A 24,867-nucleotide genomic window follows, 5' to 3' on the forward strand; every position below is an offset into this window, starting at 1 on the left:
GCCGCCTTGGTAGGGCGCTTGCAGTATCCATAGCTGGAAGTGGTTTGTGGTCCTCAAGGCCTATCAGTGTCACAAAGGATTCTTTACTGATGCCAGGACGAAGTTAAAGAAAGAAAGATGGGGCAATGAAGAGGGGTTAGGTGTGCTTTCTGTCAACAGAGTGCAGTAATTATGGACTCTACTCCCTAGTTGTTACTGTTAGACAAATTAAGGGCAACTTGCTCAGTACTGCAGGTGCCTCTCCTAATTCGTTTTCAGTATCTAAATGATTGCGTTCCTTTATTACAAGATAATATAGAACTGATTTTGTTCTCTAGTTTTGAGTCTCCTATTTACATGATTAGGTGACAAAGTCTTTTTTTTCTGGTGCTCTCTCTTCCCCTCTCCCCTCTCTTTCTCTCTATGTGTGTATATATATATGGTATACATGTGTGTTTTTTGTTTCTGACTTGAAAATGTTCATTATGCTTTAGACAAATTCCTCAGGGGGATTATGTAAAAAAGCCTGGTGAGGCCGACTCCTTTTATAGCGACTTGCCTCCTGGAGTCAGCACAAACTCTGCATCTAGTTCTAAGAAGAGGTCTGCTTTTCTGTCGCATTTTCAGATTTCTACCTGTTCCATCACACATTATTCCATTAGTCAGAACCTTTCATTGTTTTGCAGCAGGTTTGAGTACTTCCTTCCTTCCTTTGTGGATTGTCTTGTGATTCCCTCAGTCTTTGATTACTGATTATTTGCAGCCTCTTTTTAATTACTAAAATCAGATAACAATTTTTTTAGGTTACGTAGTTCGACCGGGCTGTCCTTCTGTGAGTCCGACTCAAGCAGTGGGTTAGTAGAGGCACTCACAACTCTCTTCCTCCTGCTCCTTGACTTTGAAACGGAAAAAGGGAATGGAGCAGAAGAGGAAATGTAGAGGAGAGAAGACTAGATTGTTTGGAGGTCACTGCATGCCAGAAAATCCCTCCCCGGCGCGAACAGCACTTATCATTCTGCCAGGGAGCCTCTTCTGTGCACCTCCAATCACCTCCAGTCTTCATGCCAGCCAACCACGTCTGCCCAGAAATCCACATCTGCCCAGAAAGCCTACTGGGACAATGGAACCATAAGTGGCTGGCAGTCGTGAAGGTTGGGGTTGACTGGAGGTGCAGAGAAGTGGCTCTCCAGAGGAAACGTAAGTTCCATTCACCCAGGGGAAGGATCGCAACAGATGCTGAATACAGGCTGCAGGTCAAAGTTTTGGCACCCAGTGGGCTAAAGTGACTTGGCCACCACTTTCCTCTCCTTCACACATCTCTCCCTCTTCCTTTCCATTTCCCCCTTCTTTTTTGAATCCAGGTTGCAGGAGCAGTAATGTTGAAAGCTAGCATACTGTTAGGTAATGGACGCAGCATTTTGGCCACCCTGTCCATATTTATTTGGAAATAAGCCCTACTGAGTTCAGTAAGATGTACCCACAAGTGAGTGGACACAGATTGGCTCCTTAATGGATTTTCATCTCCCTCTGCTTGGAAGTGACTTACAGTGAATCCTAATTTAACAGACTAATGGGAGGGAAGAGTTGTCCCTTAAATTTGAAAGTCCATTAAATTTGAATGCACAAAAGTCAATGGAGATGTACCTGTGCAAAACATATATGATTAGTTTTACTGTAGTAGAAGTTACAGCATTTCTGTTATTTTAAATCCGAAGTCTATTAAACTGAGGTTTGTTGAATCAAGGATTCACTGCATTTTGATGCTCAGGATGTATACTGATTCATAACCAACAAACCCCTGTAGCAAAAATTCTTCTCAACTACTATACATTTTATAATTATGATCAAGTAATCAAAGAATGGGGAAGTTGTCATAGTTTCATTAACAGTTATAAAATTAATGGATTACTATAAATTGTACAACGTATGTGCTTAATTTTATTCTTAGCTTGTTGTGCTTTTTGTTGATAGTAGCTTACCTAACCTGGCATTTCCAGTTTTGCACTTATCTCTCTTTACTGAAGAAGCAATGAAGACTTGATTTATGAATATAGTGACCAATGTAGGTAGCCGTTTAACTCTGTCCACATGGGTATTGCGTCAAGACGGACACTGCTTTTGTTAGTGCCTTCCCATGCATTTTGGTCAAAGTTGTAGGGCAAACTACATAAGAAGCTACTTTGCACAAATAACTTCCCATGTGATGGTGCACTCATGTGGCTATACTGGTTACCAGTGTGGGTTGCTTTATTATGGATCAGGCCATCAAAACTTCACCTCCTGGATTCTGCTCAATTTAATACTCAGTTCAGTGTCTCCTGGAAACGCCTCCAAGCCCCAAGTGAGCAGAGGTGTCTTTTCCTGCTCTATGAAAGGAAATGCTCAGTGTGTACACACATAGTTATAAATCTGGAGGTTTGTGTATGGCTGGAGACATGGGTCTGGGTGCATGGCCTTGCTAAGCTCTAGATTGTGTGCATGCCATGTGTCACTGCTACATACTAATGTCATAGGTTGAGTGATTCTTCGTTCCTTTGTTTTGTGTGCTGACAACCTGTTGCTCCATTTGTTGAAAAAGGCATATACACCATTTTAAAAAAAGATAACTTCATCTCTTAATTGTTCACAAACAGTTAACAAGATCACTTTGATCCATAACGTTTTTGCTTGAACAGTGAGACCTTAATTATAATGCATCTTAAACAGCATTTCAGTATGATTTACAAGAGAAACCACGTAAATAATATAATTAATGAATGGACCTCAGTTACTCCAGCTGTGATCTTCAGTTTGTTTAGACTATTCACATGTTTCACTGTTCCAGTTATTTTCAAAGAAGAAATTCAGAAAAATTAGAAGAGATTTTTGTCCATTGAAAGTTATGGATTGAGAAATTATATGATGCATATATAAAGCAGTTTATATCATGTTGATGCAAGTGTCTGGTTAATCCCTTGAATGATTTTCTACCTGTTTATTTTTACATGGCAAATTTTCTAGTTGAAAAATAGCTTAGAGATAGTTGGCTAAAAATTTGTGCTTGTGAAAGAATTAACATTTTTGGGAGAATCATCTTAAAATGATACAGTCATCAACTTCTCTAATAGCCAAATCTAAAGAATACCTTTGGAAGATTAGTTTCCAAAGATTTTGATTTCTGTTGGTTTTAGATCTGCACAATGGAGCAAAGTTTCATTCCTTAAAAAAAAAAAAAAAAGTTGTTTGACTTTTAAAATGGGTATTGCTTAAAGTTCATGGTTTTATGCTGTATATCTCTCTCTCCGCTCCCCGTATTTCCATTTATTCCTCATTTCAGTCACTTGTTGTTGTTTTTTGTTTTTTGTTTTAATTGTACAATGTTATGCAATTCCTGAGGTCTGTCTACACTGGAACATACGATGTTCCAAACTCTTGTCAGTGACCTGCAACATACTTACCTTGTCCATATCTTACAGAAATACTTGCTTAGCTTCAACCATGCAAATTACCTTCACAAAGCCTTTGTTTAACAGTTTTGACCAGCACTGCCTTACAGGCACTGGTGGGTGTCCCTGATCCCCTGGTGCTCAGACTTGGCCACTTGCTGCTTGTGACAGCGGCCAGGCCACACAAAATGGCATATCACATTTTGCAGAGGAGAACTGGTCTTTTACAAACCAGCATTGTTCTGGGGAGTTGGAACAGGAGAAAAAACCTCAGTCTGGTAGAGGAAAAATCCCTTTGCCTTCAGAACAACCTGTCCTCCTTATCCAGCTAACCACCAAGTAGGAAAGCAGAATGAGAAGACCAAGGTGCAGTTTTGCCAGGTGAATGTTTCTTTCTCATTTTCTTTCTGAACACCGTCAGCCAGCTCTTAAAGACACCAACTGTGCCTCAGTGGCCTTACCTCTCTGTAAGCCACCTGGCCTCCAATGGGTCTCCTTGGACCTATGCTAGCTCTTTTACTGGAGTAAGTCCGAGGGGACTGGGGGCAGGTCCAAGCCAAGAAGGGAGATCTTGGTGTGCACTGCTACCTCCAAGATCCTCCTGCTCCCATCCCTGAACCACTCACAGTTCGACCTGCTCCCTGCCCTGATCTCTCTGAACATCCTCTGCTACATTACCTGCTCTGGCGTGGTGTCCAGGAGCTGCTGGCATGAATGCAGGGCCTCTTGCTACTGCGTATGACAACAGCGTACCTTTTGTAGTGCTGTAAGAGGACTTACGGCAGTAGATTGTAAGATCCTGTGCTGTAGGCCCTTCCTAGGATAGGGGTATGAATCAATTTGCACAAACGTACACTAGTTGCAGGAAGACGCTTGAAAATTAAAAAAAACAAAACAATGTTTTTAGACAATTACTTTAGGCAAACCTTTCAGGTACTGTAGACAGACCTTTTAAGTTTTCTCTTCCCTACAACCTAAAATGTCTAATGGCATTGTTAAAAGCTTGATTTGCCAAAGCCAACAATCCAATTTAAACCTTGCTGTTTACTCTAGGTCAAACGGATTATCTCATTCATGGAGTGAAAGAATGCAAGATGCAAAGAATCTTTCGGACATCTGTCAGAATGGGAGACCACGAAGTAACTCATGGCAAGGTAAGAGTAAAAATTGTATCAGTGGTGCATTTTGCACCACTACAGAGCTGAGGGTGTCATGAATCTGTATGGAATCCTGGAAAATTCAGCCACCAGAATTCAGCCAAATCTCCAATGCAAGTTTTAAAGGCACCAGTGGTGATCCAGTGACCAAATCTTTGCAGCTCAAAAGGCCAGACTGCGTGTTACATTGAAACTCTAAGATCAGAACTCCTAGCGTTCAGTAATTTTCTTCTTGTAAAAGCAACTGTGGTGGGAGGGGAGAGCTTAATATGGATTGGGGCTGCAGCAGTTGCTAACTGGGAGCCATCATCAGGAACATGTGTCCCCCTTCTCCCCTCTCCTCTCAGCCAGAGTGGATTTCCCATTACTATATTTTTCTCAACCATGATTTAAGGTGCCATGTGTACGTTTTATGTGTGCTCATACCTCCTCTTAACCAGGGTTTGGGAACCCATTTTAAGTTTTTAATCCATTTCGGAACCTGGTTTCAAGTTATTGATAAAGGGGCAATTAAGGTTAATGTCAGTCCAAATGTAATGTAAAGGCATGGCTAAACATTACAAGAGGGAAGGAGTGTGTGTTCCTGAGCTGTGGAATCACTGGACCATTATTATTCACTCTTGAGCCACAAGAAATTATTGCCCCTGTAACACTATATATTTTGAGCTGTGTGAACACATCTCATATTGTTACTCCACATATAGTCACCTCATCTTATGCACAGTTGACTTGCGTGAATTCAACTACATATGGTTTGCAAACAACAGACACCTCAGAGAAGAACAACAGTTTTAACAGTGAAGATGATTCCACTTACTAAATACGTGCCTGAGAGTGAGTTTAAAGTCAGAGCTATTTCCTCAGTTTCTGCCCCTGACTCCCTTTTTAAAGCGACTGTACGTATTTTCCAGTTGTAAGTGATTTTCAGTGTAATATATATGGAATTTTAGCTTTATGCACTGACCCTGGAACATCACTCTCATGTAAGGCAAAGGGTGTCTGTATAGGCGGCCCACATTACCTGCAGATTTGGAACCTGTGGATTTGATCACCCGTGGGTTCTGAACCCATGGGTGAGTCCAACTTGAACCCTCTGGAAGTGATGGAAGCACAGCCAGAAGTAGTGATTTTCAGCCTTTCGGAGGCCTCAGAAGGCCCTCTGAATGCAACTGGACCACAGCTCAGATCAATTTGGAGGGTTTAGGGGCCCAAAAACCGAGAATTCAATCATCCACGGATTTCTGTATCCACGGGGGTTCTGGGAATGGAACCCCTGCAGATATTGAGGGCCACCCTGTATTCTTAAATGTACTCTGCGTACACACTAGGTCAACTTATGGTTAAGTTCTCTTTCGTCCTGCACTGAGCCATGATCAAATGCTGAGTGATTTAGAGCTTTTCCTATATTGTAACTTCATTTTGAAAGCATGAATGTGAAGAAGATAAGAAAGGGAAGTCAGAGAGAAACTTTGTGGGTCATGTGTGTATTTTGTTTTGTGGGAAGGATGGGGAGAAAGAAAGAGAATAACAATCAAAAACTTCTAGGGTACTGCTTCCGTAAGGTCCAAGGTATGGTTAGAACTATCTTGTACTTTGGTTTATTTCAGGTAATATAGGAGGCAACAGAAAGAAAGTCAAAGGGAAAAGATTTAGGCCGCGGTCTAACTCAACTGAGTAAGTTTGACCTTCTTCCTGAAAATGCAAACAAAAATATCTGTTCAGCTAATTCTATTTCAGTTCCTTCCAATTAAGTTTTTGTTTAGGACACTTCAGATATTACCTTCATCTTGTTTGAAAGCACTGACTGGAAAAAGATGCGGTAATAGATTTTTCTTTTTACCCTGTATTTCTTTTCAATGCTACCACCCCAAGCTCCTTAGAACAATACTAACCACTTGTTACCATCCCTTAGAGGTATTTGTGTTTTACAAAGCATATATGTTTTTATATGTTTATTTTTGAGTGCATACCAACTCAGTGGGAATTTTTCAAAATGGTCTCCCTTCTATTCTGTGTCCACATTGTGAGGAAACACACACACACCCCTCTGTTTTTGGGCTAAATGTCATTTAAAACTAGCAGCACAATTGTATTTAGAATATTTTATTTAGAAAGTCTCCAGAACTTCGGTATTCCTTGATGGATTGCAAACAGCCATCTCTTGAGGAACAGGGCAGGATTTTAGAGCTTCCAAGTCTGGGTAGGTACTTTTTTTTCCCCTGAAAGGGAAACATCTTTGTTATTTAGAAATATGAGGACAACATATGAATATTTCTGTCCAAAAGGTTCAGGCACAAAAGTGAAGTCTTAGGGAACAATTCACCTGGAAAAAATTGTTAAAGTTTGCAGGAAAAAAATGAAACATGACATTGTTAGAAATTTCCCTACAGGAAGTCCTGCCTTATATCTCCTGGGCTTTCTATTAAGATAGTCCAACTTAATAGAACTTGGCCTTTGGAAGCACCAGCCAGCCTACCTTATGGTGCTAAAGCCCCATTCCTCTGTGTGCTACTCTGTTCCCAACACCAACGGATTGCAGCCTGGTAACCTGCATGCAAAGCCTCCATGAGTCACTGGTGGTTCTGATTTGACTGAGAATATCTATTTTATTCGCAATGGAAGTGGATGTTTAATGTTATCTCACAGTAGGTAAGATTAGCCAGGAATGCTAGTATAGAATTCAGTCAAAATGTTTTCAAATGAGCCATTTTATCCTTTAACATTCTGATACCTGTGAAGGACACATTATCAGGGCACATTATCATTTGGTACATTCCAGGGTTACTTAATGTCTCAGAGAAGATATTTACCAAATATGCGGCCCTTTTATTTAATAAATAAAACCCCTATGCTTTAACTTCTGTTATCTGAGTTCTCCCTAATTTTGGATATGACTACAAGAATAACATTGCTTTCTGTTACAGATAAGAAAAATTGTCAGGAGTGCAGGAACTTTTTTTTATTGTAAATGGGATGTGCTTTTCTCTGTGTTAATTTACCTGAAATTTGCCTAGATCAGGGCTTTTCAGTTTTGATTTGCAAGCACAATATTCTGAGTTCCACCTTTTGTGGGTACCACTTTTGCAAGTAGCAACACTACCCCCAGAGAATTCAGCTTTACACAGTGTGGGCAGTTTTCCACCCTCCTCCCCCAAACTGCTTTGTTGAATGGGCAGCAGCTGCACAGCTACACCTTGTGCACCACTGCCCCAATAATATCCACTCTCTGTAGTTTTGAGGCAGGTGGCATGGTCACCATGGTAGTGTGACTTCTTACCATATTGTGAATCACCACTGGTGGAGCATAGACTATTCAATGGTAAGAGCTCTTCTAGAGTGGTACCTATTACTAAGGTTTTCTAGAATTATTTACTTTGTTTATGTGGTGCCATCTATCTGTGAATAAATTTAGTACAGGCGTGCCCCCTTCTGTTTCAGACCCCCTGCAGACACCACGAATCTGCGGATACCCAGGTCCGCCTGTATTTGCACATACAAAAATGTATGTTATTGGTGTCAAACTAACAACATGCATATACACACATTGTGTATGAGTATGTGGTCATTACATCCTGCAATCTGGGCGCAGTGCCACACCTGACTCCAAAATGAGCCAAAGAAATTGGTCTCAATTTTGGAAAAAAAAACTGGTAGGTGTTAATGACTCTTCCACGTCTCTGTGAAGTAGACATTTTGACCACATGGATGCATCAACCATTTCCCAGCAGCAGTTGAAGGCTGTTGCAAATTGTGCTACAGAAGCAAACAGGTTGTTTCTACACACACACACACCCCCAGTGTTTGCAATGAAAATACTCCTTGATCCTTTCGAAGGATTTGATTAAATGAATGTTGTAATGCATAAGTTCAGTACCACATTGACTCCCAAAGATCAGAGTTCCAAAGCAGATGAAATGCTCATTTAGCTTGAATCAGATAGTCTTAAGAGAATTTCTGTTGGTGAAAGATAGTTTTCTACGGGGGTAATCTTTTTTCAGCTTGTTTTCAAATAGCCCCGTGTAATGTGTTTTAACCTTGTAGTGCTGCAGAGATAAAACATGGGTGGTCCAGGCATCTTTATCAAATAGAAATATGTGCTTAGATGGAATAATGGTCTTATCTATGAAAACTGAATCTATGACAAGTTTCAGTAAGGAGCATGTGTTAAAGCATGTCCCTGTGAATTCCTTCCCAGGTAGCCAATACTGGCTTTCTTTGTTAATTTGTACTAACCTTGCCTCTAGGTGTGCATCTTCCTCATTGTTATAAATGATATAAACTTTGGCTTAGATTTTTTTTCTATTATATATTGTGTTTTTGCAGCAGGGTATCCCATGCTTCTGAGCCTGGGCTTCCCCAAACCAACCAAATCCCGACCCAAGGCATAAGCCAAGGGGGTTCTCACCACCCCCAGACAGGGAATCGGGATCACAGGTCAGTTCCAACAGCCCTTCCATTTGGGGCAGCCATTTTTATCCCATTGAAAGTTCCCTCCCAGAATTTTCACTGTGGCAAAAACCGCCTTGAATTGCTTGCAGGTTCTTCTGCTGATGTCAGTGCTAGCCAAATCCTCTTCCTTGCTGGCCTGTTGTGCAATTTTTTCACTCTTGAACCTGGAGCCTCCTGCATTGCTGCATGCTGCACTATAAGCCAAATCGAGCCATTGGTTTAGTTTTAGGCATAAAAACTTGTTTTATTTCGAGCAAAGTTTTACCATTTGACTGAACGAGTTATACAGTATATCAATGAAGACTGATGCACAGTTACCCCACAGGGATCACTCTTTCCTGATTTAATTCTGCAACCTGGAATGATGTTAAAATACCACTGCAGATTGATTGGAAGGAACAGAAGTCAAACAATATGCAATTGGTACTAAAAAAACAGAAACAAAACCCTGAACACTGTGTTGTATAAGAATTGCATGTTTTCTTGAAGTAATAACTTTCTCTTTTTTCATTATAAAATCCAGATCAGGAGTGCTTCATGGTTACCAAATGAACCTTTCCAATAAAAAGTGTAGGTTAAAGGTTTGGCCTTTATTCTTGCACGAACCTACTAAAATTGCAAAATATGAATTAGTGCCTAATGTCCTGCCATAAGTCCACTGCTTTTGCTAGCGATTTGTCTTGCAGCTATGCTTTTAACTTTTACTTTTTAATTAGGAACTGAGATGGAAAACATAAAGCACTCCTAGTTTTCACTCGTTAAATAAGACTAATTAGAAACAATTGTGGCTGGTAGAAAACTTGAGCTGTGCCTGTGCTTATGCAATGACAGCAGGGAGATGGAAGGGCAAGTGCATACAGTTGAAAGCAAACTATGTAATTAGCATGTAATTATTATATAACAATGCAGTCCTGTGCATGTTTACTTGGACCGAAGTTCCATTACATTCACTGGGGCTTGCTACCAGATAAATGTGTACTGGACTGGAGCCAGAATCAGCCTTGTTTGATTTTGTTTATACTGAGGATACAAATTTCATTCAGCACAAGAAAAAATGCTTCTGAGATTGATGCAAAACATGGCAGCCTAGTGGAAAAGGGGCAAGTGATGTGTGGTATATTGATAAACAGAGACTGGAGTCATTTCTAAGGAAAGGAAAAGAGGAACGACACACACCTTTATGAGGGTTAGCTCTGGTTCCCCAGCAGGTGAAGAATATTTCTGTGGGGCATCTGAAATGGGTCCTAGTTTAGAAACCCAGTTTGGTAATCTGCTGTTATGCTGAATTGGAAGGCGATTTGAATAATTCATCTTTAATCCATGCAGTATGGTTTATATCAGTATATCACTCCAGTTAAAAGGGTAACATGCTGTTTATTATTTATTATTATTTTTGTTTGTTGAAAAGGTGGCATTTTGCTAATCAAGTTTTCTCTTCAGTGTCAGGCTCTGCCACTATACTTTTTTTGTCCATCCTTAAATAACCCCCAAACCTAGAGATAGTTTGCTTTCAGTTATTATTATTTTACCCTCAATCTCTCTCTTTCTCACTTACACACACACACAATTTTTTAAATGGAGCAACATCTCTGGAACATTTCTGCATGCTACCACAGACTTTTTTCCCTGTCTGCTTGCAGTGACATGGAGAAAGTAAAATATGTGGCGCATCTCTGCACATAGAGCTTGCCATATCAGAACAGCTGCAGTGCAGTTCCTGTGAAACAGGAAGGCTAGAGACTTCCCCATCTCATTGAGGAGCTGCGTTGCTTTCCCCTTTGGACATGGTGCAGCAAGTGCAAGTAGAGGCACTCCTAGTTCCTTTCCCTCTGCTCCACCAGTGCATTAAATAATGTCCAAAGTCTGTCTGCATTTAAACTGAGATCTATTTTAGAGATTTAAGAGTTAGTGCTTTCAAGGCTATCAGGTCTGACATACACAAATGCATTTGCTTTAAGGAAAATACGTTGAAATGTAAGCTTAATTAATTTCCTGGGGAATTCATTTTTAACCCTGTGGCTCTGATTTTCTTTGCCCAACATCCACATGGATTGATGTAACATAATTCCTGGCACCTGGGGATGAAAACATCCTGTCTGAGCTTGTACTGTGTGTTCTCAGATATTTCTCTATTCTTCTGCTTTCTCAGTTCCTTCCATTGCTTTTTGCAGGTATTTAAATCCATGGTTCAAAAGAGACTATAATGTAGCTAAGTGGGTAGAAGATGTGAATAAAAACACTGAAGGACCCTACTTTAGGTATTTTGTAAATTAATTCTCTATCACCTTTGAGAGCTGTCCCAGCATATTTCAGATATGATGGGACTCCTATCTTGTATCTGCCAATACAAGTGGTTTATTGTAGGCGCCAAGGGCCCTTCCTCGTTTGCTGCCTTTTGATGTCTTTTTTGGGCTTCATTGTGCAATTGCAATTATTTTCTGAATGTTTTGATGAAGCCATGTGAAAAGGACATTCATAGTGCATGCACTTCCCATCACCATCTGTAGCTGTTAATAGCTTTCTCTTCATTTGGTGCCAAGTAGTGTTTTATGGGCATGATTGATGTCTACCACTAATCAAGTCACATTAACCTAAATAACTAGAATTTAGTGTACTGAAACAAGTTTCACAACTTGTTTAGTCTACCTGCTGCCTTTAGAGAAAATAATAATCACAGCAGATAGTACAATTTTGGTGATAAAACAGGAATGAAATAATTTGAGTGTCTTAAAGGACAGAAAGAAGCAAGAGAACTTGCTTTTGGAGCATATCCCTGGCATATCCATTAGAGGTTAGTATAACCTGCTGGGAAGAATTCACTGTTTTTTATAGCAAGCAAAGAAAGATGTATTTTGTGAATAAGAAACCCTGCATTCGGTTTGATTCTATTTGTTTCAGCCAAGGGCCACAACAAAATGTAACAATTCAAAACACAAACAAAAATGGTTGCTAAAATCAGAAATCCCATTTGTGACAGAAGCATGTTAAACACCCCAAGAGATGTGTCTTTAAAACAAGTATTTGAGCAATTCAACCTGTTATAAGATGGCACTAAAAATAGGTGTCCAAATCACAGCTGATTTCTGTATTTGTAGCCCAAAAATGTTTTGTTGGTACTTTTTTCAGTTGCTTTGACCAGCCTTTGCAACCTTTTCCGTAACTGGAGGGAACCTTTAGTTTTATTTTCTACATGTATTTACTTTCTGCCAACGTTGAACTGGTTCCCCATGTTTCCTGAAACAAGACAGGAAAATAGGTAACAGGTTGTACAAGTTAGGCAAACGCCACGTGCATTCATTCACAAATGTGGCAACATTTTTAAAGCTAGTAATGCCCCAATCCTATCCTCTGCAAACCCACAGCATGCAGCACCACTGAAGCAGCGTTTGCTGCATGCTATAGGCTGACTGGGATCTAGGCTGGCCAGGAGAGGTAAGTAAAGAAATGTTTTACTTATTTCTTATAGGCTGAAGGGGGGGCATATTGGGCGTGGGTTGGGGCATAAGATTCCATGGATACCACTGCCACTGAGATCTTCCCCCACCACCAAGAGCTGGTCTACAGCCTGTTGCTGCCAATGCAGGACTTGCCAACTGCTACGCCATCACCAGTGAGTTGCAGACACATCAAAGTGGCTGCAGTGATGGTGATGCACAAGTGGGTTTTGCGCATAGGAGTGGGCTGTAATACTTCTTGCCGTTCCGTAAAATGACTGTATAAATTCTGGAACAAACAGAAAACTCACCTTTTAAGCACTATCCCCCCCCCCAAAAGCAAAAGCTCTCTGCTATAAAATTTGCAACATTTGACCCTATAGAACTGCACAAAGCAATCCTGCCTGAATAAGTCCTTGTTTGTCTTTGTTAGAGGCTTTGTAGAAGTATTCCATGTCCATTCTTTTGATTCACTGGGGTCAAAATTCCACCTGGGTATATTTTTATTCCAGAAAAACTGTACATAATACCTGGCTAAATTTTGGATGGACTAAGGCAAATGCCTCCAAACTCCAGCCTACATGCCGAATCCCATGCACCCGAATCCCGTGGAATATTCATTTCAGATGCAGCAGTGGCAAAGCCTTACCATTCCACCCCTCAACCACCAGTTTTTGCAGCAGAGCGTTGCAGAGCCTCGCATTGGGGAGCCACTTACCCAGGAAATCAGGGCACAGAACCTTCTGGGGTGGAAAGCAGCAGAAGCTGCTCCCCAGTGTGAAGGTCTGCAACGATCCGGCATGAGAACTGGTAGTTGCAGGGTGGAATAGTAAGGTTTCACTACCACTGCACTGCACCCAGAATGAATATTCTTGTGGCCTTCAGGCCGGAGTTTGGGTCCCCTGAACTAAGGCGCTGGTAATAACATTCTAAAAGGACAAAATTGCAACACAATTATATGCTACAGGTTAATAAGTAATATACTTCAGCAGTGGTAAAACTATCTTAAGGGATCCTTCTGGATGACATTCTGCCATCACATTGCAACTTTCTTGTTTAATCAGGCCTTTAGCTTGACATTGGTTGACTTCGATGTCTCTCTTCTCTTGTAACTTTTAGTTTTGTATTTCTGTTTGCAGCTTGTTTGCTTGTGCTTTTATTATTTTTCTGTGCTTATTTTTTTAACCCATTTCTGCCCAGCCCACAGGTGTACACATTTGATCCCTGTTGCATATATTCAGCGTTGGGCAGAAACGGCTTAATTTTTGATGTCAGCCACTTTCAGTGGCACAAATGTTAAACTGAAAAAGTGGCATAAAAGTATTCTGAATAAATAAGTGATGATAATAATATAGCCCCACTTTCTTTATATTTGTTTATTTGTTTACCCAATGAACAAAGACAATGGGTTGGTTGTAGAATAATCTTGGCCTTTATCCTCCTTCTTCCGTAACAAGCATTTAACTAAATAACATTTAAATTAATTAAACATAATGCTCCTCAAGTATGGTCAACATACACTTTTACCAAGAAGTCTATTAGACTCAACGACCTGAAGATCAAAGGCAAGTTTCAGTCACATTTCTTAAAAATGGAGCCAACATTACTCAAATTGGAATTAATAAAATTGAGAAGTGTGGCCAATGCAGATATCTATGTCCATATTGTTCTTAAGCACTTCACTGGGAATGCCATACTCTTAAACAACCCAATCTTATTCAGGTACACCCTGATGGTCCACCAAGGCCATATCCTAAGCCCATCCAGGCAATGTCATGCTGGCACAGTGTTTCCCAGTAATGCTGACAACATTCATGGAATCCCCAACACTGCCTCTTGTTCATGGAGCAGCCTACTGATGTTGGCATACCATCTGTGTGATGTCCAGGGAGTCAATCATGGCACCCACAAAGCCCCAGAGCAGTGCCACCAGGGTGAACCAGGCAGAGACAGGTACAATGAGTGGCCGTTGCTGGGGGACACCCTCCTGCCAGCCACTAAGAATGAGCAACACAGCCACAGGCACCACCTCCAACCATGGGGAGATATCCCATGACACCATACACACACACACATACACATAGAATCTGCTACAGCACCCCCACCCCTATAAGAACTATTATGGCATCAGAAGCAAAGGGGCAAAAGCAACAAACTGCTCAGAATCCCCACACCCTGGGTTCAAGTCTCCTTACACCACTCAAACCTACATGCATATTCAAGGAATACCTTTTTGAGTGGAGCAAGAGTGGAAAGAGAGCTCCCTTGGTAGAAAGCAGCCCTGTAAAGCAAATGTACAAGTCTCTGCATGGCAAGGATTTGAGTCCCTATGGGGGCATTCACCAACTGGAAAGAACCTGTTTGCCAGGGGACTGACTCGGAGAAATCATAAGTGGATCCTCAACATCATGCAGACAAAGCACAGTTCTGATAGCTCACTGCAAAAAGACTCAGTCTGGAAGCCAGGCAAGAATGAGTTCCAGCCCAGCCCAGGAACATTCCCTAACCAGCAAGGCACTTCCCTTTTGCGTGACTGACCAGAAATATCCATAGCAGGGACAACAGAAGAGGGGGAGACAGGTCTAGAACTCACAGCAGTCACTCCAGAAAGCTGACAGCTTCCTCTAACCACCCAGTCCCAGGAGAAGATAGGTGAAGACCACTTCATCTGGCATTGAACACCTTGCATCTCCGCACATAGGCACACCTGACTGGGAGACTGTAGCACATGAGCCTATCAGAGAGAGCACCTCATTGGCCAATCATTGGGCTAGCGTGTGACTCTGGGTACCTACTGCAACAGCTCACCCATCTAGCCATACCCACACATGCCCAATGCCCTTTACTTCATTACTGGTACGTGGCCGTCAGACTGCTGCCCTCCCAGCCTACCTGCAACTGACTGCCAAATATCATGACAACTGAGAACAGGGGCACCTGATCATAGACGAATGTCTTCTACTCTTGGAGTCCAATGAGTTGTTGATGGAGACCCTGAGAACAGAAAGGTCATTCCCCACTGAAGAGTCCCACCGGGAGCCCAGCTGAAAAAAAACGGGAAAAAAAACTAGGGTGGGGAGAAGGGATCCCTATCTGCTAACACAAACAGCACAAATGTGATCCAGTCAAGGTTTTTATTGAATAGTATCAGTGATACAGTAGCATCTGAAAGAGACACACAAGCTGGCAAGTGGTGTTGGTCATCATCTCCCAGCAGGTCTGCTGTGCCATTGCAAGTTATCCAAATAACAGGCCTGGCTGCACCAGTTAGTTCAATGGTCTGTCATGGACTTTGTATTTTCTCATCTGAGCTGTAGTCTCCCTGACTGGGGTTTCTATACTAGGGTTATTGTGCTGTGATTGGCTACCAAATGTAGTCTCTATCCTATGCTTTGTTGTAGGAAAGTGGACAAGGCAGGGGTAGCGGGAGATGAGATTTTTGGGTGTTTTTCCACCATTGTTCTGTATTGGCTAAATCACCTATGCCAGCATTGTCACTGGCGTAGTATATTTCCAGTGTTGGGGAGCGGGTGCCTGTCGTTCAAACAATGCTTGGAATATGGTGTATGTCGACCCCTCCTTGTCACACCCCAATGTCTTCCCTGTTTTCACATCTTCACCAAGCAGAGTTGTACCGGCATCCAAGCTACATTGGAATGGCCTTTTTCTGGTTTTGTGCCAGTGTCCATGGCACACATGCTAGTGGTGGGCACACTTCTATGCCAGTGGGGCTATGGATGTACTGGTGTATGTGGTGTACAGGATGTATGCTATGCTGGTGTATCTGGAGTACAGGATTAAACTTTAAAACCCTTATTATAGGTGGATAATTTACTTTTCCACCTTTTCAAAAGTGACTGAGGACCATGAAGTGATAGTGCTTCCAGTTTGGAATGGTTCGATGTTGTGATAGATTTTATTTTTGTTAAAGATTACTTGAAAGTGCTGCTTACCTACTTACTTTAATTTATTTGTGGACGTGGAGTTAGAAAACCCCCAATAACTATTATTAACCAACGTACAAAGCATGGTACAGTCTCTTGATTTATTGTCTGTTCATTAATAGTATCAGCTGGAGAACAGTCCTACTTGGAGCACCTTGGGCCTACACATTCCAATAAATTTGTGTGAGAAATACCGTGAGATAATTGAAAGTTGTAACTCTTAAGTAATATGCACTTGCTGAGAGGCTTTGTTAACAAAACACAAGCAGTTTTGTGTACTATTGGCTTCACTCCATTTCAGAAATGACAGTAGTACCGTATTTTTCGCTCCATAAGACGCACTTTCCCCCCCCCAAAAAAGGGGGGGGAAGTGTGTGCCTCTTATGGAGCGAATACTGCAGCAAAAAAAAAAAAAATCCGCCCCTTCCCTGGCCCCGCCCCCTGCCCGCTTGCTCTGCTCTGCTTCCCCGGGCAGTCAGAGGCTACTCAGAAGTAAGTCTCAGAGTCAGTGGGACTCACTCCCAGGAAAGCGTGGGTGGGGTGGCAGTCTGCCCAAGCCCGCTTGTCTATTCAGAAGTAAGTCACAGAGTCACTGGGGCTCACTCCCAGGAAAGCGTGGATGGGTTGGCAGTCTCGATGCCCAATCCTGTGCATGCCTACTCTGAAGTAAGTCCCATTAGAGTCAGGGGGGCTTACTCCCAGGAAAGCCTCTCTCTCTCCCCCCCCCCAAGCCTGGAGCATCACAGCCTCTCTTTCCCCCCCACCCCAAGCCTGGAGCATCACAGCTTCTCTCTTCCACCCCCCAAATCTGGAGCATCACAGCCTCTCTCTCTCCCCCCCCCCAAAGCCTGGAGCATCACAGCTTCTCTTTCCCCCCACCCCAAGCCTGGAGCATCACAACTTCTCTGCAACACACTTTCCCCCCTCTCTCACACACACAGGCTGCCCCCTTCTCTTACACACACAGATGCTCTGCCCCCCCCCACACACTCACACAGCAGGGGAGGGGCGCTTTCACTCACCTCATCCAGCATCTGAATGTAAGCCCCCCCCCCCCATCACAAAGAAAAAAACTGTCTCCTTGGTCAGAATGCCAGAGTTTGCTTATTGCACAAGCCCCAGGTAAGGCTTGGTTCTCACCATAAATCCAGAGGTTTGTTGTGTCTTGAGAATTCAAGTTGTGGTTGGACTTTCCACTTGTTCATTTGTATTGGAATCACGGAAGAACTGGCGAGGAGGTAGATGTGGTGTCAGCAGTGGCTCCTTTAAGGGTAAGGCCTGGGCATTCAGCAGAGTGTGCTGCACAGCTGCAGCCACTGGAAGGCAATAGGGCCTTCAGGGATATAAGAGCACCTGAGGCAGAAAGGGTTTGTGGGTTTTGAAGGAGTGCAGGTTGGAGGTAGGAGAGGAGACTGACTGGGTTTATTGAATTTGGAATCTGACTGTGGATTGTGACTGGACTTGGATACCCTGATGGATTTGACTGACCTTGGACTGTAATTTGGCTTATTGGTTCTGGACTCTGATTTGGCAACTCTGATTGATGGGACTGATTTACTTGGCATCTGTGGACTGGAACTGGACTCACTTTTGCTTGCTGCACTGGTGAGTTGCACAAGGGGGACAGATCAGCCTTAAGCGGGCACGAGGCCCAGTGGATTGGGATTTGGCAGAACATCATTGTAGCAGAAAGATAATGTGATCCCCTATTTGTGTGCACCTGCTTTTGTGAGCTTCATAAATTCTGACTCTAGCGATGAGTTCTTGGGGTTTCCAGAAAACTAGAGTACTCAAACCTTTAAGTCTCTCCATTTGTTAATGACAGTGATAATGGTTCTTAATGCCACTGTTGACTGCTGTTCACTTTACATGGTTCAAATGTTATTCTGTTATAGTTTATTAAATATTTTATTACACTATTTGGTTCAGAATATTTTTTTTCCTGTTTTCTTCCTCTAAAAACTAGGTGCGTCTTATGGTCAGGTGCGTCTTATGGAGCGAAAAATACGGTATATTTGAATAGATAACCAGGCAATTTGTTTAGACATTAGGGTTTCTGGACTTACAATTGTTGCGGAGTTTGAAGAGATATAGTGTACAATTGTAGAGGAATTGCAAATATTTAATTATTGTTCATATCTTGAGAAGCAGGTGAATAAAGCTGAAAACAATAAAATGGTATTGAAGATGCACATGTTTCTATATCGGTTGGAACTTTTTCATTACTAATACGAAATGGATATCGGTCAAACGGTGATTGCTAAATTAGAATATAAACAGCCAAATCGTATTGGGCTGCTCCGCTGGTGAACCTAACATTCCACCAGTGTTAACTACCTTACAGCAGTCATAGAACACATTGTGGCAGTGAGGCAGGGAGGCCAGAGCCTTCTCCCACATGCCATTGGACCAGCAAAGGCCTGCCTATCCAGGTAAGATGATGGGGGAAGCAGGATGGAGTGGGCAGAATGGGGAGGCTATAGGGCAGGATCAGATCCAGAAAAAGGGTGGGTTTGGTGGTAGCAGAGTCTACAAATCCGAATCTCCTTCCTGGACCCAATCCCCCTGACCTGGGCCCACGCAGACTTGCACCAACAATTTTGCTGCTTCAGATATGGGTAGGCCTGGCCAGGCCTCAGAGGAGACCTCCACCTCCCCCCCCCCCCCAAGATGCAGGTCAAAACTATTTTGGCAAGGCTGCATTGGTGGAGGGGGGAGAATTGGATTGGACCCTAAGAGTGCCATCCTAAACACGCATACCTGGAAATAAGTCTCATTGAAATACATGGATCAGTGAAACGAATGACCCAAGTAAACACATTTAGAAGAGAAATGTAAATGTGAACCTGTGGTGCCTAATCCTTCAAAATCAAATATGTTTTTAGACTTTGTTAAAAGATATGTTGAAGGCCAAGCATCTGCTGGGGTGCACCTGGCAAGAAGGACACGTGCTCCTTACAGATGAGGACACGAATGAAAAAACTCTTTCCGGTTCTGTGTTTTCAAGCACAGTGGAATAACAGTGATATGATACATTCCCTGTGTCCAGCAACTTTTCAATCAAACGCCTGTCATTTCACTCTTAAGTCACAACTACTATCATAAAAACTCCTCTTACGGTGCAATCCTAACTTGGCCATGATCCAGCGCAGCCATCACTGCTCCAGCTCTATGTGTTGCAAAAGTGCCGGAAAGCACTTTTGCGGCTATTTGTGAGCCAGCAGCTCCAGCCCAATAGGCTACACCAGCCTGCTGGCACTGAACCCAGGAGCAGTGCCCGCCGGCACAGGTAAGGTTGAGCCAGGCAATGCAGGGGGTGGGAGAGGGTGGTTGGGAGGACATTTTGGATGCAGGGAGGGATCATTTTGGGGTGGATGGGGGTGGAACGGGGGCCAGATTGGGCCCAGGAGGGGGTGGGATTGGTGGAGCAAGTTGACATATTCTAACCACCCTCTTGGTCCACCCAATATTACACCAGGCTTCCTGGATTTGTGCCAGCTAAATAGCTTGTACGGATCCAAGAAGTCCCATAGGAACTGCTGGGGCTATACTCAGGGTATGGGGAAATAAATCCCCTTACCCCAAGGAATCCTCCAGCTATTTCCTTAGTTCATTGGATACAGCATAGGCTCTGCAGCCGTGTTGCGCCAGCGCGGCCTAGGATTGGGCTGCTGTTCACCCTAAGGATCAAACCAAATGTGATGCAAAATGTGCCGTTTGTGCTTGTGTGTTTTTTTTCTTTATAAAAATGACAGCTGCCGGAGTTGCCATACAAAAAGACCCCAGTCAGCACAGCTGCAGTAACCCCAGGAGAGAAGCTTCTGTTGGCAACAAATTGGCAAATTAGTATTAAAAAATTAAAAGTGTAACATTACCTTGACAGCCCTTTTTGAAGAGCTATTTCCTCCGGAGTGCTTGGAGCGATGCGAGGACAGGTGCTGAATGCTTTCTCTCCATGGAGATCCTAATGCATGCCTAGGATTTGGAATCTGGAAATAGTGGCCTGGGGAGCTTCCCTTCTGCTAGTGCTTCTCTCCTACCGATTGCCCCACCCAAAGCTGCATTTCTCATTCAGAAAAGGACTGTTGGACTAATGGGACATGTATCTGCCTATGCTATCTAATCTTACCCTCATTTGCCAATTTTGTTGCCCATGGAGCGCTTTGTAGACTGCTTGAATTTTCACCATCCTGAATAATTTGATGTCATCTGCAAAATTAGCTCTCTCACTACTCATCCCTGACTTCAGATCCCTTCTGAAAACACTGAATATTTATGATCCCATTACAAATCTTCATTGTTCATTGGGACTTCATTGTTCACTTTGTGAAACTGCCCAGTTTTTATCTTCTTCCTGTGGTCATCCAAGTACTAATCCATAAGATGATTGTCCCTCACAGGAGTGGCCAAATATCTATAAATGCCTGTTCCTTTCTCTGTCTTCGTAATCCTATGCATACCTACTTAGAAGTAAGTGCCATTGTGTTAAATTGGACTTTCTGGTAAGTGCATATAGGATTGCAGCCTCACTCACTCACTGTACTGATTTAGATAAGAACTTCCAGAACTATTACTATTTTTGAGTGGTAATTATTTTTAGTAGAATGTGCACTCTGATTTCTTTTATTCCAGAAACAACAAGCAGAGATAAAATGTTGAACTTTTTGCTGATTTAGAATGAATAAGAGGCTATTTTAAAATCTCCCTGTTTTCAATGAGTAAAGTCACTGCAATGACCTGGTCCCCTGATGTTTGCGAATAATCAGCCTTGGAGAGCCCTGGAATAATCGGCCTAATTAGTCTGAGAATAATCAACCAGATGAAGTTTGGTTTGCTGAGGTGCGCAGTTGTGGTCTACATTTAAAATTGTGCTTCTGAATATACTTTGTGTGTGCACGGAAGAGGGGATGAGGGAGAGGTCCAGCAACAGGTAGATCATTTCTACCTGAGGCTCAAGGTTTGACTGATGCCCCATTCATAAGTGATACTGGAGCACTGTGCTTGCTCTGACAGTGTTTGTAGATAATGTCTACATCAGGGGTGTCAAACTCATTTCATGTAGTGGGCTGAAGTTAGTATTCATCTTACCTGCTGAGGGCCAGAAGTGACATCATGAAGATGATGGCCAGAAGAAGCACTTTGTTCTCACATAGAAACTCATTAGCTGCAAATGACAGAAGAGAAGAAATCTTCATAATTTCAAGTACGAGAGAGCCCAATTATTATGCTTGGAGGAACCAATTATAATGGGGGACAGAGAAGTTGCTTCCAGGGCCACATCCGGCCCATGGGCCTTATGTTTGATGCCCCGGTCTACATTTTCTACCCACATTAATAGGGCAGAGGATATGCTTACTTAAGGTACTTTAAGATAAACTCTCAATGCATTTAGTGAATGTGAGGAAGTGGAAATGGTACCTCAGGTGCTAGCCTTCTGACCATGTGTTCAGTGTCTGTTGAAAATACACAAAGAGATATACATGTCCATAAAACAATATATGCATTGTTGCTCCAAATGATCAGGAACTGTAGTTACTTAGGATTCATCCTTCTGGACAATCCATTTTGGCTGATGAGTACAGTTCCACTCTCCCTTCTATGCATTCCCTGAATACATGGAGGGCAGGTTTGAAAGAGGCACTAATCTGCTTGGTGACAAATACTTCCTTACAGATAGGCATGTATTGGTAAGTAATGTGCAATCCACCCATAACCACGTGAGTGGGAAATGTAGATGACCTGGAGTGGTGTGGGAGCAGCTATGCTGTTCACTGTATTAAGTGCCTGAGATGCCTGGGTTAGTCAGAGATCCAAGCAGGTGGCTGGCATGGAGACGGGGTGCAGAAAGAATCAGCAAGCCTGAGGACCAGGCGCAGAATGTGAGGAGGAACTGCCATACCTGAAGAACCATGATGGAAATTTAGTATTTCATCAGGAAATCAGAATGTCTGAGGCCAGTTGGGTTCTAACTTTGATGTTTTCTTGCACGTAACTAAGACACAGAACTTCATAGGAACTTCATCAAAGTAGATCCTGTCTTTGCTTGTGTTAAACTCCAGTCAATAAAGAGCAGAAACCTGATTGACCTGAAAAAAGAATGCCTTCCATGTGTTGCAGACATTGACTTGCTACTGCTTACCTTACTCACCTCATACAGAAATGCTGATTGCTCTGACAAATCAGTCCATTTTTGTCTATCCTCCCCTTCCCCATCAGATTCTTCCTTTGGCTGGAACAAATGTTCACTGGATGATGCTTGCATGTCTAACAGTTTTGGTGTTCAGCACTTTGTATATGCCTTTGTTCCATCACAATTAACAAATTGTGGCCTTTAAACTGCATGCCTTTGTCTAATCTAACATGTCCTTTATACATTATCACAAATGTATTGCTATGTTAATTTTTCAGCATCTTAAGGTATGAGCCAGAGATGATTGACACTGATATGGTTGCACAGTTAGTGGGACTGGTGACAAATGGTCACTGAAGTGACTCTTCCATATGTACTACTTCTGATCACTTTCTCAACCAGCACAGAAATATATGGATAAAATGGAGTCAATTTCTTTTAAATATATACTAGAATAATTTTCTGCTTAATAATTCTTTAGAGATTTCAAAGCACTTGTGATTTCTAAGTAATCCTTATAACAACCCTATAAGATAGATCAATGTAATAATCTTCATAGTTCTTTTGGGAGACTGAGAATCATTTGCCTAAAGCTACTGAGCTAAGATGAGATTTGAACAAAGTAGTAATTCACAGCTCAGTCTTTTAACCACTAGGTTGAACTAAGCCATCTTGAGCATTATTTGAATAACAAAAGGGGGACACGTACAAATGATAAACTAGCTCCAATTCATAGTTTACCATAAATCATGATGCTATTGATCAATTTGCTGCTTATTTGCTGTTCTCTTTGATTCATAAAACTATGAGAAGTTATTTTGTGTTTCTGAATTGCTGACAAAGGCTTGGGTCCCCCAGAACCATCTCCTGCTAAATCCCCCTAAGAATTACTAAGAATCCCCTAAGAAATTACTAAGAATTGCTCGAGACTAAGATAGAGAATTACTAAGAATTGCTCAAGACTGGTATAAGATAGAATCCTTGTTTACCCACTCCCGCTCTCCCCACACACACACTACAAATGATGGGCTGAAAGCCTTTGGCATTTCTCCTAACTGTATACATCTGACCGCTTAATCAAACTTGGGACAAAACTTTGAAGTAGTTGTTGTGGCTGTAGAAAGGCTGCTATCCCCAAGTCGCACTGTTTATTTTGTCTGTTTCAACACCTCAGGACTCTTTCTCCTGCAAAGTCCCCGTCATCATCTACTGGTTCCATTGCTTCCAGCAGAAAATACCCTTACCCAATGCCGCCGCTTCCTGATGAGGAGAAAAAGGCCAACAGAGCAAGTGCCAGGGTAAGCATCGCTTCCTCTTCGGGGCTGCTACACATTTGGACTCGAGTAAAATGCAGGCAAACACTACTTTATAACTTATTCATCTCTGTTATGATGTGTCTTAATTCACTGCCAAGAGGCATCTTCAGCAAAACATTCACCACCACTGATAAGTTAGTGGGACCAAGTTCCTTATAGTTCTAGAAGGACAAAACTGAGGAATGTCTTAAATCAATCAGCTATATGTTTAAGTCCTCAGTAGGTTTGGGCTTTAAGATAGTGGCTGCTCCAAGGTCGCCGATACAGCAGCATGTCTGGAAGGAATGCTGCTTTGAGGCGCACCTTCCAAGGCCACCCCCCCCCACTTGCTCAAAGGCCTCAGAACACCCCCTGGATGCACACAGAGCACAGCTGCGGTCGTGACTGGGGAGCTGAGTGAGCGAGGGGTGGCAGGACCGCAGCTTGTGCGGCATTGTCGCCCCCCAGAAGAGAGCTGCTTGTGACCACTGTGAGATCACAGTCACCGCTGTGATCTCCCCCTCAGCTAAGCAACTGCTCCAATAAGCTTCATGACTGAGTGGGAGCTGAAACCTGGTCTCCCCCAGTCTTAGTTTAACATCATACCACGCAAGCTATAGTTGAGAGATGAAATAATGGATATTTATCTTCCCTTTCTCCTCTTGCAGCTATGGGAGACTTCCATTTAGTTTCACCGTCTACCTGAGCTGACACAAGAACTGTTTACTTCAGATTTTATACAAACTCAGCATCACTGAATCGCTGAACATTCATCTGCTAATTGAACAATTGACAGGACAATGACGATGATCAGCGTGAAGCAAAATTGTTCTCCTCATGAAGGAAAAGTGTGCAGCTGATTAGAATTTTGTTAATCACAAGTAAAGTACAACCAAATCATAAACCAATTATTAGCCTGGGATTCATGGGACTGACTATGATACGATTTTTCTGCATGATGACAGATAATATGCGGACATGCAGATAAAACTAATTTGGAGTCTCAGTTGTGAAGTTTGCTCTATTCCAACAGTCCTAAAGAACTAAAAAAAAA

The 24,867-nt window shown here is 42.4% G+C and overlaps 1 protein-coding gene across 1 annotated transcript in view; it reads left to right on the forward strand.

The window, feature by feature from the left end:
• Window positions 1–24,502, forward strand: part of ADAM22 (ADAM metallopeptidase domain 22) — a 142,979-nt gene extending 118,477 nt beyond the window's left edge. Inside the window, exons 28-33 of the mRNA XM_066629123.1 lie at window positions 474–668; window positions 4,458–4,558; window positions 6,169–6,235; window positions 11,182–11,268; window positions 23,693–23,816; window positions 24,482–24,502. Coding sequence (XP_066485220.1) covers window positions 474–668; window positions 4,458–4,558; window positions 6,169–6,235; window positions 11,182–11,268; window positions 23,693–23,816; window positions 24,482–24,502 — 595 coding nt within the window. The remainder of the gene's footprint in view (window positions 1–473; window positions 669–4,457; window positions 4,559–6,168; window positions 6,236–11,181; window positions 11,269–23,692; window positions 23,817–24,481) is intronic.
• Window positions 24,503–24,867: the final 365 nt, after the last annotated feature.

The sequence above is a fragment of the Tiliqua scincoides genome, chromosome 5, assembly GCF_035046505.1.
Source record: "Tiliqua scincoides isolate rTilSci1 chromosome 5, rTilSci1.hap2, whole genome shotgun sequence".
NCBI lineage: Eukaryota > Metazoa > Chordata > Lepidosauria > Squamata > Scincidae > Tiliqua > Tiliqua scincoides.